Here is an 18,918-nt window from a genome sequence, read left to right as displayed (position 1 = left end):
CTGGAGACCCCCCCCACACATAACCTATTCTAAGACTTTACTATCCCTCCTATTCTCCCCCAGTATCAAACATGTATCTTGCTCGCTGCCATTTTTATCCCACAACTTCTTACTCTGATTGCCATAGCTAATCCCTCCCTTTCAGCAGCTGGCTGCCCAGGGGACACTTCTGCATTTTCACTGTCACACTATACAGAACGTAATGAATCTTTAATTAAATGGGCTTGATGAGGAAAGTCATTCAAATTAGGCTTCATCAGCAAGACAAAACCCCAGCTGTCTTTCCTAAAGGATATAATGATGCACAGTTTAAAATACCTGGAATCCAATTTTAGCACTGCAGAACAACAGTCCTCAAAACCAGCATTTGTTAGGTAAGTGGGGAACGGCTGAAAGAAAAATCTCAAAGATCTTAATCAAGCACATTTTAAGCCATGCAGCTTTTATGGCAATTTCTTCATAAACCAAGAGCTTCTGACAATCTAACAGGCTTAATGCAACCAATGGCAAGAGAGCAACTGGTTTCACAGGGGTTGTCATTTGCACATCCAATGTATGACAGCAAAATGGTACAAGTACCCTGGAAAAGACACCTCTGGGAAGCTTGTTGTAGCTCCATGGAAATGGAGTAAATAAAGCATGCGTCGTCAGCACATCCTCAACATGCTTCTCATCCCTTTAGGATGACAGCAACACTGGGAGCTTCTCTTGTTTAATCTGCACAAAAGGATTCACGTGCTCAGCGCTGAATGACTCTTCACGTGGACTTCAGTGGGAATAAGCTACCCCGGATTTCAGAAGAAAAAAGCACTAACAGAAAGTTAATGAGGTACAAACCAGGTTATGAATGGACCAAAGAAAAAAATTCTCCTTAAAGCTATTTCCTGCCCTGCTGTGATCGAATACATGCCTTTTAAGGCCTCACCTTACCCCCCTCCTTTCTTTAAGCAATGCTTTATTGTACCCTGAGACTTTCTCCACTTTTCTAATCAGTTTCCATTATGTCCTTTTCCTTTAAAGTCTCCCACTGTTACAGCTCCACCAGGAGCAATAATGCTGAAAACGGCAGCATAGACTGGCTATGGCCTTTTAAATAGTCTTGAAATGGAGCCAAGGTGGAATAAGTCTACTGGACGGGGGTGTTAAAGCACCAGGGCTCTTACTGCCAGTGCCTGCATCCCTGCTCCTGCCAAGGCAGCTCTGCACACGACAACATGGAAAGTTTTAGAGGGGAGTCTAGCCTTGGGTAAGAAAAAATTCCTGACCTGCAAGTTTTTAAAAGGACGTTATGAACCAGGGGGCTGGATTTGGCCCCCTTCAAACCAGAGGGAGACCCAAAGGCAGAGCACAGCGGCAGACCGACTCTGGCAGAGGAGCACTCAACCCATACAGGGAGCTTTCCCCATTTCCTCCTCCACTGGAAGGAGGGTGATGCAAGTTCACTTTGTGGATTGCCTTCTGCTTTTATGTTCAAAACAGAAAACCACCACTGTGCCTTGCATGCATGCTCTGCTGTCACTTCTAATGAACCTTTTTACCCACCTTCAATATTTCCCTCTCATCCACATTCCCACCTCACCAGCTCATACAACGAGCAACCGGCAATGCTCGGAGCTGGATGGCAATCTCATGAGACAGGCTCTCGCAAGAATTTCCTGCTTCTGGTTCAGCCAGACATACTGCAACAGACGCTCTCGCAGGATTTTGGCACCTTCACTCCTCGTTCAGGCCAAGACCCAGGAATGCAAGTGAAAAAAACACTTTTTAATTTTTAGAATTTTAAAGTAACTCAGCTCTTCCCTCTGCTGCCGTGGGTGTCTGGTTGGCTTCCATGCTAAAAGACTGCTTCCACTGAGATTAACTGAATTTGGAAACCACAGAGCTCAAAGTATAACAAAAAAATTTGCTTCCCAGAAAACACCTCGGTAAGACACCACCACAGTAGGGTGTCAGAGCAGTTCACCCCAGAGAAGAAAGTTTTAGGGAAAGAACAACTGACTGACCCTCCAAGTACATGGGATTAGGTTTTCCATGAGTCCTGGGGTACTTCAGCAAGTGTTTCAATCAAGATGACCTAGGTAGTGAAAATTCTGCATAGCAGCCTCGGGCAAGACCTACAGATCTTTTGTGCATGTTCCTAAAAGTGCAGCTCATGATGGACTGAGGAAGCCGGACCTTCTCCATTTTCTGGTCTCTTCTTCATTGAATTACCACGTAAGCTTGCACTACAGCTGGATGAGGCCATTTCTCAGTGTGACTAATGTCTCACAGTAAATGCTTCAGATGCTTGTAGACTGCCACAGCTCACACCTGTGCTTCAGGGAGCATCTTCCTAGGCATCACTGCTGGATCAATACAGTTCCCACTGACAAATCAGCTCAGGAAAAAGCCTTGCTGGAAATTCATAATTTAGGCCACATACAGATGCACTCTGACAAATCCCCTCTCCTCACACCAGGCCTCACCTTGCAGGAGAGCCTGAACCGATGTCCATGCTGCTGACACACAGTAAGGACCACACTGGACGTGGTGGTGGGTCCTGGCTCCTTTCAGGAGGGGTGACCCTCAGACATTCTTCTACTTGTTCACTGGAAACACAGCTTCCTTCCTGCAGTCCGTGCTGATACAAGCAGTGGTCATAGCTTAAGGTACTTTCAAACACACCTTTCCTACCTCCTGCGTGTGATGGCCTCACACTTGGCTTTCTTGTAGTAGCAAAAGCAGGATAAGTGGGGGCAAGAACACCTTTTGTGAAAAACTGTAACCCAGCTCCTAGCATATAGGCAACTCAGGTTTTAAGTAGGAGTTCAGAAAGGCCAGACTTCTCAGTACGAGTGCCTATAGCTGGCCTGGGCTCCTAAATCACGCATAGGTTCAGGAGGAAATAACCTGCTTTTCAGAGACACTCAGCATTCCCATTCAGGGCTTCAGCCAGGGGTCAGAGGACATACACCATGGTGTAAGTAGTTATTCAGGCATGTTAAAATACTTTTAAAAGATTCTGCTGCTTATCTCATCTACAGGAGTTATCCCCTATGCTGGTATCTGTGCAGGGCTGGGGTTAATGCCTTGTACCAGACACGGTACACGTGACAAGGAAAGCTGGTGTCGATGGCAGTCACCTCCTCATCTTCAGCTCCTCTGGAGTACCTTCCCAAAGAGCTAAATGAGCACGTCTGTTTTCTACCAGGTATAAAGGAGCAAACTTACAGAAAATCTCATTACTAGAGCAGTCAACACATATGGGAGGCGTATCAGATGCTTTATGCATCAATGAAGAAACAGCTTTCCCAGCCATGCAGGGGCATGCAAAAAGCCAGTCACATAGATTAAGCGTTCTTTAAAGACCTACACTACACACGGATTTAGCTTGTTCTTAAAACTCATTGCAGAATATATTTAATATTGTTACATGCTGTATTTAATATTACTATGCATGCAAGCTCTATTGTGCTATTAACCACACACGTTCATGGGCACCACAGTCTAAAATCTCCTCGTCAATATTTAAGGCTAAGAAACACTTTAAAAGCTAAAGCCATGTCATCTTGACAAATGTTACATTACTTCAGACTTTCCACTATTGAAAAACATGATCACGAGATCAGCTCAGAGAGATGCTAACTAAGCAGACACAGGGCAGGAAAGAGTTTAAGTGCTTTAAACTAAGACTGATTACAGGCTTTATGTTAAGCACTGGCACCTTACAGGATTGAGCCCCAGATACTTATACACTTGCGTCACAGGCACAAGCCTTAAAGGAAAAAGTCGCTCTCCTTGAATTACAGCATAACATTCAGAATGCACAGCAATTGCCTGTCCTTACCCTTTCATTCCTCCCTGGACTGAAACCATCAGTTAGATCTACAACCTGCTCCGCCACTTCCCCCCCACTCCAGATCCCACCAGCTTCAGAGCAGGCAGCCAGCGCTTGCACTTCTCTGATAGACACCCCCAGGCTGCTTCACATACTGAACGCCTCCTGCCAGTACCAAGGCTGAAGTCCATTACATGTGTTTAAATATTTAACATGACTGTCAATATGTATTTTGTGAAGCTAACAGAATTAAAATGTGTTTTCAGTACTTTTCGTAACACTCCCAAGAAGTCCGGTTTTGTTACTGGCATAGCACTTCGTGGCATATGGAGGTATGTGGTGAATCTGCCTTCAGGAATGCAAAACGGGGCATTCTTTTCAGGCATGGTCTCAGGATTTATATAAATCTGAATAAGACCTTACACACTGTTTTGTTAACAGCTCTTTGTTTACATTCCTGAAGAATTACAAACCCATTTCTTAAAAAGCTTTAGGAATACTGCTGTGCGTTACAGGGCCAGCAGCCCTTTAGGAGCTCCTGTTAGGCTTCTGGTGGCGTGCAGCAATGTTGTAAAGAGGGAGGGTAAGGAAACCAAGCAAAGTGGAAACTAGGTTAAAATCAGAGAAGCCTGGTGCAGAATTACAAGCAGTGCCTTTAGTCCTTAAGATGAAGCGCGGACAGAGCACATTTCAACTGCACAAAAGCTTTTGGCGGTTTCTGGTGGCTGCTGGCATCTGTGCCAAGGTTCCCCTAAGGATGGAGAAATGAGAAAGCAAAGCCACGCTTCGGAAATATCAAAGCCAGGACATGAAACAGCAAGCCCCGGGAGGGACAGGACATGCTCACAGCTAGCGGAAGGGACAGTCACGGGAGTATTTTCCCATCTGTACCACAAACCCAGCTGTCTTTGTCAGAGCCTGGATAGCAGTCGCCCTTCTTTGTATTAGTTTCACCTTCCCTGGCATTTACTTTTGCTACTGTCCAATCATCCTGCATGGCCAGGACACAGTGCCACAGCAATCCAGGCTGCAGGGGAGCCACGGCTCTGGCTACTGGGTCAGGCAAACCCATTGGGAGTGTCACTGCAGCCAAGCGAGTGGCACCAAAGCAGCAGAGATGCAGCACAAGGGTCCTTCCCTACCTAGCAGGCTGTAATACCTACAGATCCCAGGCTCCCCCAGCCCCTATTTGATCAGGGCACTGCTGATGCCGTGGGTCCACACCAGGCTTCCATGCAAAGGGCTGAAGGCTGGGAGGACTTTTTGGGAACACGGCCACAGAAGAGTGTTTGCCATCCAACCCTGGCCACACCAGTTCTAGTCCTGCTCCTGTAAAAGCTCTCCAGTCAGCCCTGCGCAATGCATGGCTGGTTTGATGCTCTTCTGCCAGAAACAGCTTTCATGCTGCTTGTGGCGTTGTCTCCGATAACAAGATGGACGCCACTCCTGGCAGCCTGCCATTCGAACCCACCTGGAAACAGCTCCTGCAGGCACAAAAAGCCCAGCAGTTTTGCTTCATGAATTTTTACGAATTTTTAGTGATTCAATTAGCTGTGAAGCAGGGGTATAAGGGCAGAAATAGAGCAGCGCCTTTTCCAAAAGGCTCCTTGTGCTCTGATAATGAGTTTCCTATCACCAGTGCTGGTATTTTCAGGCTCACTTGATCTATGTCAAGCTACTCAGGAAAAGTCTATCCATCATCCCCACCGCACAAACTGGCATGTTATCAACTGTCCCACAACAACACAGACCTCAGGGCCCACGGGAGACTGTCCTCCCCTGGCACCTTTCTGCAAAGGCTCTTCTAGGACACTCTCTTCCATAACATTAAGCCTGGCTCTCAATATATCAAACCTCTGGATGCCAAGTATTCATTACTAGGCCTTTCTAAGAATAATTTTGCAAAGCTTGGATGGCAGTATGTTTTCACAGCTGATGTGGAAAAGCTAGAAACAACATTTCCCAATGAGAAATCTCTGCTTTACAAAGTGTGCACTGTTTCTTAGGGTTAATCTGACTTGCTAAGGGCAGCGGGGGAGGAGGGGGAATCCTTTTACACTGTTGACATAAAATGTCTCTGTCTTAATAGCTGAATTTTTCCATTTTCTACTATCTGCACTAGGATGGATATACTAAGGCAGGGAAGGAAAAATACATCAACATCTGACCTCACAGCATGCATAAGATGGCATATGCACAGATGGCATAAGATGGGCCATCAGAAACCCTGGTTAAGCCTGAACGCAGGTTCCCCTTGCCCAGTGGGACAGAAACACCAGCAAGATCTCTGCAAGGTTAAGGCAGGGCAGCTGTCTCCTAACTGGCAGTCCTCGGACAACTCCTGACCTTCAGGATCACGGCCAGCACCTCATTATGAGCCTGCTAAACAGCTATCAGTATTACAGCTTATTCATAATACATGAACAGCTTAAGTGGGTCAGAGAAACCTGTATATCCAAACAGCCTGACTCCCAACAGCGGTCGGTGCTGGCAGCTTAAGGAAAGAATAACAGAAAGAGGACAAGTATAGAGTGCCACTGTCTCCAGTATATTTTCCGCAGCTTATTGTAAGAGGCAGGGTACATATTTCCGAAGCCAGATACTGCATCTGGATCAAAGTGTTAAACAGCTATTGATGGATCTCTCTTTCATTAGCTGACACCCAGCTGTACTTTTGGCCCCTGCAACATCCTGGCAACAAATCTGACAGTTTGGTTGTGCACTGCATGACAAAGTACTTCCTTCTGCTGGGATCTGCTGCCTGGGTATTTCTCTGGGTGTCATACTACCATTCCCAGTTCACTTTCTCTGTATCATTATGAGATACTGTAGAGCTCTCCAATTTCTCCCCTACCCAAAATAACTATGAGCTGAAGGCATTTATCTAATTAGCACCACTTCATACCTCAGCAAGGTCTTCTCATCCACCTCTACCTCTTCTGCTTACACTGCATTTCCAGAATGGGTAACCAGAACCTAACACAGCATTTCAGGTCCAGATGAATAATCAATTTAAGCCCAGTCAAAAAAATAAAATGGCCTTTCAGCAATACTGGAGGTATACAGCATTTAGGACTTTTGGAAATGCTCATCTAGAAGGGACTGTCCTAACCCAAAGCCCTGTGGTCAAGGCAAGCTGGTTGTTTTACTGTGTGACAAGGTCACATCCAGAACAAGAGGAGGATTAACAGAAGCACTTGCTTTAAGGGTCATAAAAAGTAAGAGACTGCTGTATGGTACTACTGAAGCTCCATTTCATAGGGATTGGAGTTTCACAGTTGGACTTGCCACCATCAGTGAAGATGTGGCATCCAGGACAACACATGAAGTGCTAACAAGGGCTCCCCCCTACGCAGACTCTCAGGTCACACCACACCACGCACCCCCCAGCCTTTTTCTTCATACTGGCTTTGACAGCATCTGTCTTCTACTCAGACTTCTGCCCTGACTACTCTTCCTGCATTGGTAGGGTTTCACGTTTCAGACAGTTTCCTTTCTTAAAACCAGGTCAGATCAAAAGGATCAAAAATTACTGGACAAAGATCACTAAGGCCAACAGCAGAGTAGTATCTGTGACTTCTTCTAGAAACTACACTAAAACCAGTTGTTCTCTGCACACATTTTGAGCTGCTGCAACCAGGAGGAATGTGGAAAAGGGTCTATCACAACCTTGTGTCTTCTCTTCTAATACTCTCTACTCCAGGAATGTGCTACATGTGGAAGTTCCTGAATACAGGACACTACAGGAGTCACTTTGTATCACCTTGAAAAAAAGCCAAGCAAACTTACAGAAGAATTCAGTGTTTCCTGGAAAAATACAGGTATCCAATTCATATCATCCTCCATTATTATTTATTGCTTCTATCCTTTCCCATTTGTCTCTCAACAGCACTGCTGACTTCAGCTCTTGCTACCACAGGCACTGGTATTCCCATCAGAGGCTTGTAACAGATACTGAGCCATGAGATAGCACATTAAACTTCAGCAAACACCTACTGACTAGCAATAGTCCACCACTACCAGAACACCACTCTCCTCTGTACAGTGTTGGAAGAGCATAAGATACTCGAGCTTCATCACTTTTGCTGTTTTAAGCACAGTGATGACAGGCACACTCAGTTATCTGGGTAGGTGAAACTCTCCAAAGCACTTGTACTGTTTGAAAAATTAATTCCTGCAGGGCTGGTATATGTCTTTCACCTTTAGAAAGGCATGGTCTGGAGTTTACTGCTAAAAATTTTAAGTACTTTGCAAGGTATATTTTTTAATTTCTAGACATCGGGCCAAAAACCTTAGCTCCATTTCTAAACCACTTTGTCTTTCTAGCTTGGCTTTGCATGGAGATGACCATCACCATGGCTGCTAGTCTGTGACTCAAAGGGCATCAATGATACTGAAGTAGAAACCTATGCACAAGCAGGATTCTTACCCTGTAAGATCATCCTTTCTACAAGGTATGGGATTCAGCTTCCCTGACAGCTCTTACATCAAGTCTCAGAAAAAGAAGAGAAATGCAAAATCAATCACAACACTGCCAAGTATCCAATTATGTGGCAGTCTTGTTTCAGCTTGTTTCAGTGGCCAGCTGGGATTGAGCAGAGACAGACAATTTCATCTTGCCAGAGAACTTCAGTCAGCATCCAGAAACAGATGTGGATAGCCAGTTCCTTTACTATTAACATATATAAACCTTCTAGAAACAAATTACCACAATTATTTTTCAAAGATAGTGCCCAATACTGAATCGCTACTGAAATGAAAATGTGTTCTGCAAGTCTTGAACGAGCTACTTTTGAAATACTTGTTCGAGTTTGCTATTAACTCAAAATGACAAAAAAAAGGCACATTACAGTGCTGTCATCTGACTTACATGTGATCAGTAGCCTTGGACGAACGCAAGACCTGACTTGGGTATCTCTCAGCCATAAAACATTCCATTTAATTTTTCCTGAAATAAAATTTCCTAACTGCTACAAAAGAGGCAGCAAGGATAGATACTGTCACTTGATGCTGTGGTGCATCATTTATCTTAACCCTTGAACTGTGACTACCCAGGTGTGATACCAAGAACGAAGCTATCTCATACCATAAGCCTAATTGATTAGATAAGCTTCTGTAAAAAAACACAACAAAACCCAGGTGGGTTTGGTTTTTTTCTAAGCAACTGATGAGCAGTAGTTATCAACAGTATTTTCTTTCTTGGTAGAAACACATTCTCTGCAGGAAGACTCTACTTTGTATAGGTCAGATATTTAATAAATAGTTCCACATTTTTGCTCCAGCACTATTTACTAGGAGACTTTCGACAAAGACAAGATACCCTCTGAAAACTGAACACAGAAGCATAGACACCATTTGCTCAGGCTAGGCTAAGCTCCTGAGCTCACGCAATACTCCATACAAGTGGAGTATTGCAAGTTAAAGCTGGCTATGTGGTCACTTCCCATAGCATCCTCAGTGGAGTCATGCTGTGTCCACAGCAGAGGCAGAGTAGCTGTTCTGGAGTCACTCCAGAAGAAATGGCAAGGGAAGAATAACCAGTAATATTGGTAGAAATTAAAGTCTGCATGCATTTATTTTAACTTAAAAAGCCAGTGTTTAGACCAGTCACGCTTGCTGAAGAGTTGCAGGCCCCTGTCACCTCACCAAGAGGGACAGTTTGAGACAGTGAGTTTAAGGACACAACTAGCCTCGTTGATCAAATGTGGTTTTGGGAGAAACAGTGAAAAAACAGAGGTTCTCTGGCCTCTGCCATGTTTATATTTCTACATCAGGAACATTTTAGAACAAACCAGTCCATCCATTGTCAGAGCCGAGACTGATATTCTTGAAATAGCATCAAGGGAATTGCACTGGTTTTATGTGCAGTATTAGGAGTTTTGTGTAAGATAATCAGGACTCTAGATCTGGAAAAAGCTTGGCAAGATGCAGTGTTGGGGTAACAAGTGTACACCATGAACTTGGCACCACAATGTGGAAAGTACTGTCCTTGTAAAGCCAACTGCCAGAAGGGCCTGCAAAGAAACACACTTAAAAAGATAATGGGAATGTCTGTTCTACTAGCTTATATACATAGCTACGCAAACACCACTGCGTAAAAACATGAGGCAAGTCTCTTCTTAGAAAGCAGAATAAAGGACCTTGAAGTGAGCAGTGTACAGCTTTTCTCAGGATGGAGTGTTATACAACAAGAGACCCATATCAGCTAAAAGACCTGGCATCGCACTGCTCAGACAAAACGCTGGATTGCTATGTAAACCTGCAATGCGTTCGTTACTGAAGAGTTTAGGGGAAAGGGAAACTAATCAGGTTTTGAGAACTTGAATGAAGTGACAGGCACATCCCCATATCATACTGCCAGCAAACAGTAGCACTTAGCCTCAACCACAGCGCAGCCCTGCAGAGATGCTGTCAGAAGTGTGCCCTGCCTGCAGAGATGCCATCCCAGCTCCGTTCTTCCCATGGGAAATACAGTGCAGCCCAGCAGCACTACAGCCTGTGCTCTGCATGGGAGCACACTGGGCAGGGCAAGTCAGGATCCTGGCCTGGGGCATCAATACACAGGGGCTATGGGAGGCCAGCCTGGAGGAGGGCAAGAGAGGGGCCCAGGTGGAAACACATGGGACTGGAGGCAAGTTGGCAAGTGAAAGCATATGGGAGGCAGAGAAGGGAAAACGAAGATTATGCTTCTCTGTGTGTCCTGGCACACTGCTGGGAGCAGCTGCTGCTTGTGCCATTGGTACAGCATGGGAAATCTCAGCTGGGGACTTTGCTCACGATACCAGAGCATCCCAGAAGCTAACAGGCAGAAGCACAGCACGCAGGAGCTCTTCCATATCACGCTGTGCTCTGCCACTCTCCAGAGATTCTGTCAGATCCCGTGATGAGCAAGACAGCACTGCTGTCTACATACCAATCCTCTCTTTTGCCAAGTGTGTAGGGAGTTGCAGGCTTGTATGGAGCACGGGATTAAAACCAACCCACCCATCAGGCAACCTACACTGGGGATGTTATGATCCATCTCTGATTCTTAAACCCAAAATTCCAGCAGTGACTGCGGTAAACTAGTTTATTATGTTTAAGTGAGGCAGTTACCAAAGAAAAAGATTTAGGTTCAATTTGAAAGTCTGGATAGAAATCTCTTGGGGAAGGAGCAGGGTAGCTCCAAGCCATATGTTTAAGTCAGAACAGAAAAGGCTCTTTTCACATTTTGGAGGAAATGCTTAGTTATTTGGAACCTTTAAACACTTCACATTTGCACTGAACCATAAGCTCACCAAGGGCTATTTATCACAGCTAAAGGAACAGTGATTAACAAGGTACAACAGCTGACATCAGGCTTGTACAATAACAATCAGTGTCCACAGGAAATTTAAAAACCCAGGCATTTAATTTGGGGTTTGCTTTTTTAATCTTATGGTCAGCAACATGGATATTCCTGAGAAATTTGACATTGCAATTTAGTAACAAGGTCTAAATATTGCCTCTGCTAGAAAAGCATGTAACCCAAGTTGCTCCTAGACTGTCCTTAAAGATTGTTTTACAGTTCTGTAGATAGAAACCAATTACAATGAAAACAGTCCACTTATATTGATCTGACTACAAGCTACTTCCTAACGTTTTCATTAGATCTGTGATCACAGAAGCAAAATTGAAAGTGAAAAAATACAGTTCTTTGCATAGCCAATTCACTTGAAGTGCCAGCCCTATTAATGTAGGGTCAGAGAGCTGTATCAGCAATGACCAAAGAATCACCTACCCAAACCAAGAGGCAGCACTTAAAGCAGACTATTTCAAAAGGAAGCTTGATTTCTTTATGTGGTTATGCCCCTTCCATCTGCTTTGCCATTTAGGAGGCTAAAACATCCCTTATGTCTACCAGTACCACCATCATACAGACTCCTGATACAGGTCTACCTGATACTGTTTAAATAACTGTTTTTAAGTTTAAGAGTGAACTTAAGTACTGTTTAAGACTCTTTTCTCCTCTATGCATGCTTTTCAGTTAATTTATATGCTAACATCAAAACACTGAAAACAAAAGTTAATGAAATATATTAAAGAAAACACTAATGCAGATTCTGACAAGTTACTTCATTGCCTTCTGCACCCCACGATGGGCATCACCTCTTAGCTCGTGGAGAAAGCCTTCAAGTGACACATGCTTTGTGGAAGACTACATTTGGTTCTGCCAATTATACGCTCTGCAAAAGACAACCAAAGCCCACATTAACACTCAGGTATACATCATATCTTGAAGTCTGACTGGTACTTCTCAACTTGTTTCCAGTGTAACTGAAATTAACACACTGACTATCTTACACTTTCACTCAAATTCTGAGGTTAGACTGGGAAGACTGTGAAAAGGATAGACTAAAGAAGGATGCATATGGCTCAGTGTAGAATAGGAAAGGTATTCAAGAAAAAAACATCTGACAAGAGGGTGGAAATGCACCTAGCACCACTTCTAAGTTTTATCAACCTTCATGTAAAGCTTTTCCCCACGTCTACTCACCTGCTGCTCTAAGCAGTAAGCAATGACACAACGGTAATCTCTGTGCTTTCTATCACTAAGATTTCTAGGCAGAACACCAAAGCTGGTCTGTAACATCAAGGGTAAAGCACAATAAGGACATGCAAAGTGGTCAGTGCAAATGTACAAGGCCTCCACAATTTGTTGCAACAGTTTAAAGACTTATGAATTATTTAAAGTGGTAATAAAAAGTTTAATCTCTTGCCTCTCTAGTGATCAGCAAGTACTAATCCCCCATGAAAACAACAGATCTTCACCAGTTGTGCAGAGACACACTGGTTTAAGTGGTTAGTCAGCAAATATAGGTTCTTTTGTACTAGCACGTGCTATAAAATAAAAACCCCATAACCTAATTAAGCTTGGGAGCTAGCAGAGCCTTGAATCTGTTTCTCCTGAGCCTACCTTTTCTATTACTTTGCAACAGACATCATTATTCTACAGAACTGTCTAGGTCTACAGAGGGAGTGGAGAAAGTGTCTACCATTTAGCAGTACCTACGCAGCAATACCTGAGTCTATACACATACATGACTTACCAAACTATTTTTGCCTTCTTTTTTCTCAGAAGCTTCCACCAATTGGCCTGAGAATCATTCCTGCAAGCTGTAAGCTGCAGCTGAGACTGCATCCCAGTACAGGGTGCAGGCTCTAGTTCATACATGGCTGCACAGCCCTGCAGAAACTGTACAGGGTGGGAGCAGGGGCTGGCAGCTAAGCAGGTCATGGTGATCAGCACTAAGAAGCAAAGTTACCCCGCCCAGCACAGCTGGAAGCTCTGCAGAAGCAGTGCTGTGAACAAAGCCCTGCAACCCAGCAAGCAAGTTGAGGAAGAGGTACCCAGACATTCTCAGAAAGCAATTAGGAGGCTTCTCCAATGCCTGTCAAGAGGATGGGATTTGACAAACATACTCGTTCTCTGTCCTCACTTCTGAGGGACTGTATCTTCCAGGATACACAGGAATACAGCCCACAGGTTGTCCACAGTGGGTCTTGGGGGAGTGTGGAACAGCAGTATTCTTGGGTGGAAGTCTCCTCTTGTCAAGGAAGTAGCCAGCAATCTCTTCTGCAGCAGCTCCTGAAGCTTTCCCAGCACCAGTTGTTTTCCCTTCCCTATGCCACAGCCAAGAAGAGGCGAGGTCTGTAGGGGCATTTTGCTGAGCTTTTGGGTTTCTATCTGTCTGCGTAAGCACAGAAGTGGTGGAAATACTGTTTCGTGCTACCCTGAGCACATTAAGACAACTTGGGCAGTAAGAGTAACGTGCTGATGAAGGCTCTTCTCAGCGACTAACCCTGTTGTGTTCAGAAGGTGACATGAGGAGTTTATACTAGAGGAATAAACAACTGAGAACATACTGCTGGAACTGGTCAACTGATCAGCAATCACAACATTTCTATTTGAGTTACTCAACTTGAACATCAAGCACACTGGCAACTGCACTCAGCTAAACAAAACACCAGTTTATCCACATTAGCAATCTACCTCTGGCTTACTTGAAAAGCCTTTACCTTGCTACCAAATCCAAAACTTTCCAGAAACTATAAATTTTAAAATAAGTTCAGAAGTTGATAACACAAAAAAAATAATGCCTTGAAATAAGCCTGACTCTTGCAAACAAATTATTAAACGCATGACTAATTTTTCTACTTTGCTAAAAAAATACTGGGCTCCTTCCCAGCACTGACTGAACATGACCAAATTTAATTCAACTCTTTCTCCCTACAATAACTTGGAGCAAGAACAGACATAACCCCAGATTTTATTTTGTTTTGTTCCAGACAGACATCCAGTACAGAATCCAGTGGTGCTGGAGGGGTAAGCAATAGTATCTATAAAGCCTGAAAGCTCAATCAATGCTATTACAAACTGCTGCAGAAATTGCCTGCTGCATACAGTGTTACAGTAATTGATGACAAGCCTTCTTAATAAGGAGTCTAGTCAGTGAAAGAACACACTGCATCAGTTCTTAAATATTGCATTATGGGTTTTCAGTGGCATGAAAAAGGGAAGATTGAGACAGTAGTACTCAGTTCATGTATCTGGCAGCCAGTTTATGTGGAGGCACAACACACCTGAAGCCACACTGCTCCAGCTGCACATTCAACCAGCTTTAGGATGCACCTTGGCGTCCTCCATGCCCTTCAGCTTTCACTGGTCTGATCAGTTTTCAGAGTCTGACCCATCACATGCCTCTTGGCAGGTTTACAAACCCTCCCTCCATTAATACTCTGCAGAAATAGTACCCTGCAACCCTGTTCCCATCACCACTTCCTTCTTCCACTGCTCCTGCCCGCTCTGTACAGAAGTCCGTTAAACTGTTAAGAGAGCAGTAAGACAAGCCTGGATGAGTCCTGCTTTATGGGAAGGCTCAGGTCAGGAGCGCATGCTCAGGAGTTGGGGTTTACTTTAACTGGGTTAAGCCAAGCATACACTAACTATACTGCTAAAATATTCATGGGGTTGTGCTTACATTACATAAGGAGAATAAGAAATTGCACTTTGAGAAACTGGTGCTGTACGTAGACTGCATCCATCTTCCTTCCCTCGTTCAGCCAGTTGACCATACAAGTGACAAAGCACTACAACATCCTTGGTTCACTTTCATACCAGGCTGACTAAGCCAGCTGAGGCAGGAATACAGCAATTTCACAGGCAGCATGAAGAAACTGGTTTCACAGGGCTTCATCCTTCTGGTTTTCTAGCAGTACATCCATCAGACCAGAAACAATCCAGATTTAACCATTATCTGCTGTCTCAACAATGAAGATTTCACAGCAGTTCAACTGACGAACCCCTGACTCCATGTATCCTAACATACAACTAGTTTCATGCTCACAGAATAATTCAGGTTGGACAGGACCTTGGGAGGTTTCTGGGTCAACCTCCCACTCAGAGCACAAACCAGGATGCTCAGTGCTTTACCCAGCTTGAAAAGCTCCAAAGATGACTGCACAGTTTCTCCAGGCCTTGTTTCACTGCTTGGCTGTCCCCACTGAAAAGCCTTTCCTTATGCCCCATTAAAACCTCACACTAACTTACACCCGTTGTCTCTTGCCCTCCTGCCACAAAACTGAACAGCCTGCTCCACGTTCTTGGTAAAATACAGTCTGCGAGTGCCAAGCAGAGAGGGTAATCGCTTCCCTCAGACCACTGGTTCTGCTCCTGTTAATACAGCCCAAGATCCTACTGCCCTTCTTTACCACAGGGACACTGAACTGGCTCACAAACACTGTGCTGCCCACCAGACACCCTCTCCAGGGGGGGTTCTGCAAAGCTGTCCCGCACCCATTTGGCTCCACCCAGGGATCCTTCCTTCCCTGGGCCAGGACTCAGCATCTGTCCCTGCTCAACTCCATAAGGTTGACTCTCCCACAGGCCAGCCCCTTCCTCCAGCCTGCCCAGGTCCCCCTGAACAGCAGCCCAGACCCCACGGCTATTGCCTCTTACCCTTCCCCCACCTTGCCCCAGTTTGGGACAGTTCAGAGCTCGATACACGTGTCCCCCTCTCCAAGTCACCAATAAAGGCATTTAACAGGGCAGATGCTAGGACATACCCCACAGCAACTTCACTTGCCACCAGCCTCCAGGTACTATCTTTAATGGGCAATTCAAAGACTGAATATAACCCTCAGAAAAGACCTTGGGTGGCTGCCAACAGCCACCCACCAGGATGAACAGGAGGGCCTGGAGCAGGCACTAGGCTCCCCCAGCTCAGGGTAGCTGCAGGCCTCAGTGCCTGGACCACCTGAGCACCTGTAGCTGGTACCTTCAGAACCAGCCTTGGAGGCAGCAAGAGAAGCAAAGCTCTGACGACAGTATGAAACACCCTCTGATGAAGCTACAAGAAATACTGCTGCTTCTTGTAGGGCTCTTTATGAAAGTGAGGTTATCATAGACGTTTGCCAAGATGTCCAAGGCACATGTCAAGCCCTCCACCAACACCACACAGAAATCTGAGTGAACTAGTCATGTACACATTTCTGCTTTCTAAAGCCTTGACTAGCCTACTGTTTTGAAGGCAATATTCTGGTCACTAACTACTCAGACAAAGAAGACTAACTAAACACAGACTCGGTCACCATGCCAGGATGGGGAGGCTGTCCCGGGGGATGCCTCAAAGGGGAGAGGGACCAGGAGCAGACAGGCATCATCCCACAAAAACAAGCATCTTCTCCCCCTGTCCGCAAAACACTGCTGTAACGATGTTCCCAGGAGGAAGAACCATTGTAAATAATTAGAAGTTACGTGTTCAGACAAGCACTACATTGCAGTGTTATAGCTTTAAGAGAATGTTTGTTCAATTATTTTTTCTTTTTTACTTCACAGAAAGCTCAAGGGAGAGATTTCTCCATCATTCAAGAAAACTAAAAAGATTCAAATTATGCTTTAAAGCTTTTTTTCTCCTCTTTGTTCATGACTGACTGGACAAGTCACCCACAGAAAGAAGTCAATCTGTTCTAACGGGGAAAGAGTGCAAATGGCAGCAGGAGTCACATGGCTACATACCAGTGAGTCATAGGAAGGACCAGTGAAAACTCACTCAGACTCTGGCTGCTTCCAAGAGTAGCATGTGGCAAACACACTTTACTCTGATGCTGTCACCTTTAAGAGCATTCGTATGTGCTTCAAAGAGTAAATACACATGGGTAAGCACAAGGAAACCCACGTGTGCAAGATGTGTACAGTATCACGGAGTGCTGAGCAAAGTAAACTTTGCAATTGCTAGAAGAGCACTAGATCAAAACTACCAAGTGGCGACGCTCATCCATTGCTCTCAGTGGCCAAGAGCAGCCACAGCCAGAGGCCCAGCCCTACGCCACAGGCACAGCAGGACATGCTTGTGGATCACAAGATGAGCCATGGGACCACAAAGATGGGAACTGGAAGAGACAACAGGGTTACGTTAAAGCATGCTTACAGAAAGGCAGGTTACCAGTGTAACAATTTTGCAGCTTCAAACAAGGAGAGGTTTAATTTGCTACTCACAACTTGTTGAGAGGGAGACAACAGGACAGCACTTCAGTGCATGCGGAGCCTCGTGAACTAGCCTGTGAATGGGCCGAGCGCATCAGACGAGTCCCAAGCACATCTCCAGCGAGGCTCCTGCAGCCGGGCAACCCCTCTCCAACGAGCCTGTCCGTGCCCCGGTGCCCCCACGCACCCTCAGCCCACCAGGCCCGCCCGGGGAAGGCGGCACCAGGTTCACGGGCGCGCAGGCTAACGGAGCGCTCCACCGCTCGGTAACCGCGGCGGCCGGGCACGCGCGGCCCGAACCCCGCTGGAGCCGAGCGCGGGGCGCGGATCGCGCCGCAGCGCGGCCACCACGGCCGGTAGCCCACCCCGCGGGACCCGCACGGCCCGCCGGAGGGCATGACTCACGGTTTACACCGTCCGCTTGTTTTCGCCAGCGGAACACCACGCTCCGACACGCCCCCGGCGCGGCCCGGCGGCACCGGCCGCCGCCAGCCCAGCCGCGGGGAGGGGAGGCCGGGCCGGAGCCGCTGCCCGGGGCCCGCCGCGCCGAGACCCGCCGCGGGGGCGGCTGCTCGCTGAGCAATCCCGCCCGCCGCCGCCCCCTCCCGCCGCGGGCCCGGGGATACGCCCGACGGCGCGGCCGCCCCGAGCCCACCTGGGCGGCGCGGGCACCGCTCCCCCCGGCCCGGCCCCCGCCGCCCCGCACCTCCTTCCTGCGGCTGGGCGCGCCCGGGCGGGTGAGGAGCGCCGTCTCCTCGCAGACTACGGCCATGTCCTCCACGAAGGCGCAGTCGGGAAGGCTCTCGTCGGCCGGCAGCTCCAGCACCTGCAGCCCCAGCTTGCCCCTCAGCACACCCACGTACAGCTGATGTTCCCGCTCCGCACGGGCGTAGTCCACCTCGGGGCCGGCCGCCCTGCGCAGCGCCTGCCGGCACAACGACTCGGGCAGCGCCCGCACCACGGCGTGCGTGCAGCGCCCGAAGGCGGCGGGGCCGCCGCCCAGCCCGGCCATGCTGCGCGGCGGGGCGCGGAGGAGGCAGGGAGGGACGGGCAGCCGCGACCGCCGCCGCCGGCCCTGGCAGCTGATAAAGCGCCGCCCGCGGCCCGGCCGCGCCCCATTGGCTCCCCACCAGGCACATTTCCATGGGGCCGCCGCGAAGCGCGCTCCCATTGGCTGGCGGCGGCGGCCGGGCCGCGCCATTGGCCGCCCCCCGCAGGGCGCCGCTTACCTGTGAGGCGGGCGGGAGCCGCGGCGCCTCTCGCCGAGCCCTGAGGGGCCGAGCCGAGCCCCGGGGCCAGGGCGATTCCCGCAGGGGCAGGGGCCCGGCCCGGCCCGGCCCGGCCCGGCCGAGGGGAGCCAGTGGGGCCTCGACCCTCTGCAGGGCGGCCCCGGCGCTTGCCCCAGGCCTCGCCCCTGAGCGGGCCGCTGGGGCTGGCCGTGCCTGCCGTGGGCCTCCGTTACCACAGCGTGGCTCGAGGGGCAGCGCGGTTTCACATAGAGACTCCACGGAGCCGTGTGGGAACGCATACGGACGCTGACAGAATTCAAACACCTGCGTCTCCCCACATTTCTCCACGCATCCAAGCTGAGCAGGGT

At 47.5% G+C, this 18,918-nt stretch overlaps 1 protein-coding gene across 2 annotated transcripts in view; it reads right to left on the bottom strand.

Moving 5' to 3' along the window:
• DDAH1 (dimethylarginine dimethylaminohydrolase 1) overlaps window positions 1-18,407 on the bottom strand; it is a 64,609-nt gene extending 46,202 nt beyond the window's left edge. For both annotated transcript variants that reach the window (XM_055815600.1, XM_055815599.1), the window contains exon 1: window positions 18,028-18,407. In XM_055815600.1, the coding sequence (XP_055671575.1) occupies window positions 18,028-18,333 (306 nt within the window). In that variant the 5' untranslated portion in view covers window positions 18,334-18,407. The remainder of the gene's footprint in view (window positions 1-18,027) is intronic.
• Window positions 18,408-18,918: the final 511 nt, after the last annotated feature.

The sequence above is a fragment of the Falco peregrinus genome, chromosome 10 (genome assembly GCF_023634155.1).
Source record: "Falco peregrinus isolate bFalPer1 chromosome 10, bFalPer1.pri, whole genome shotgun sequence".
NCBI lineage: Eukaryota > Metazoa > Chordata > Aves > Falconiformes > Falconidae > Falco > Falco peregrinus.
The sequence above is the reverse complement of the archived record's forward strand: the minus strand, read 5'-3'. Positions and strand labels throughout refer to the sequence as shown.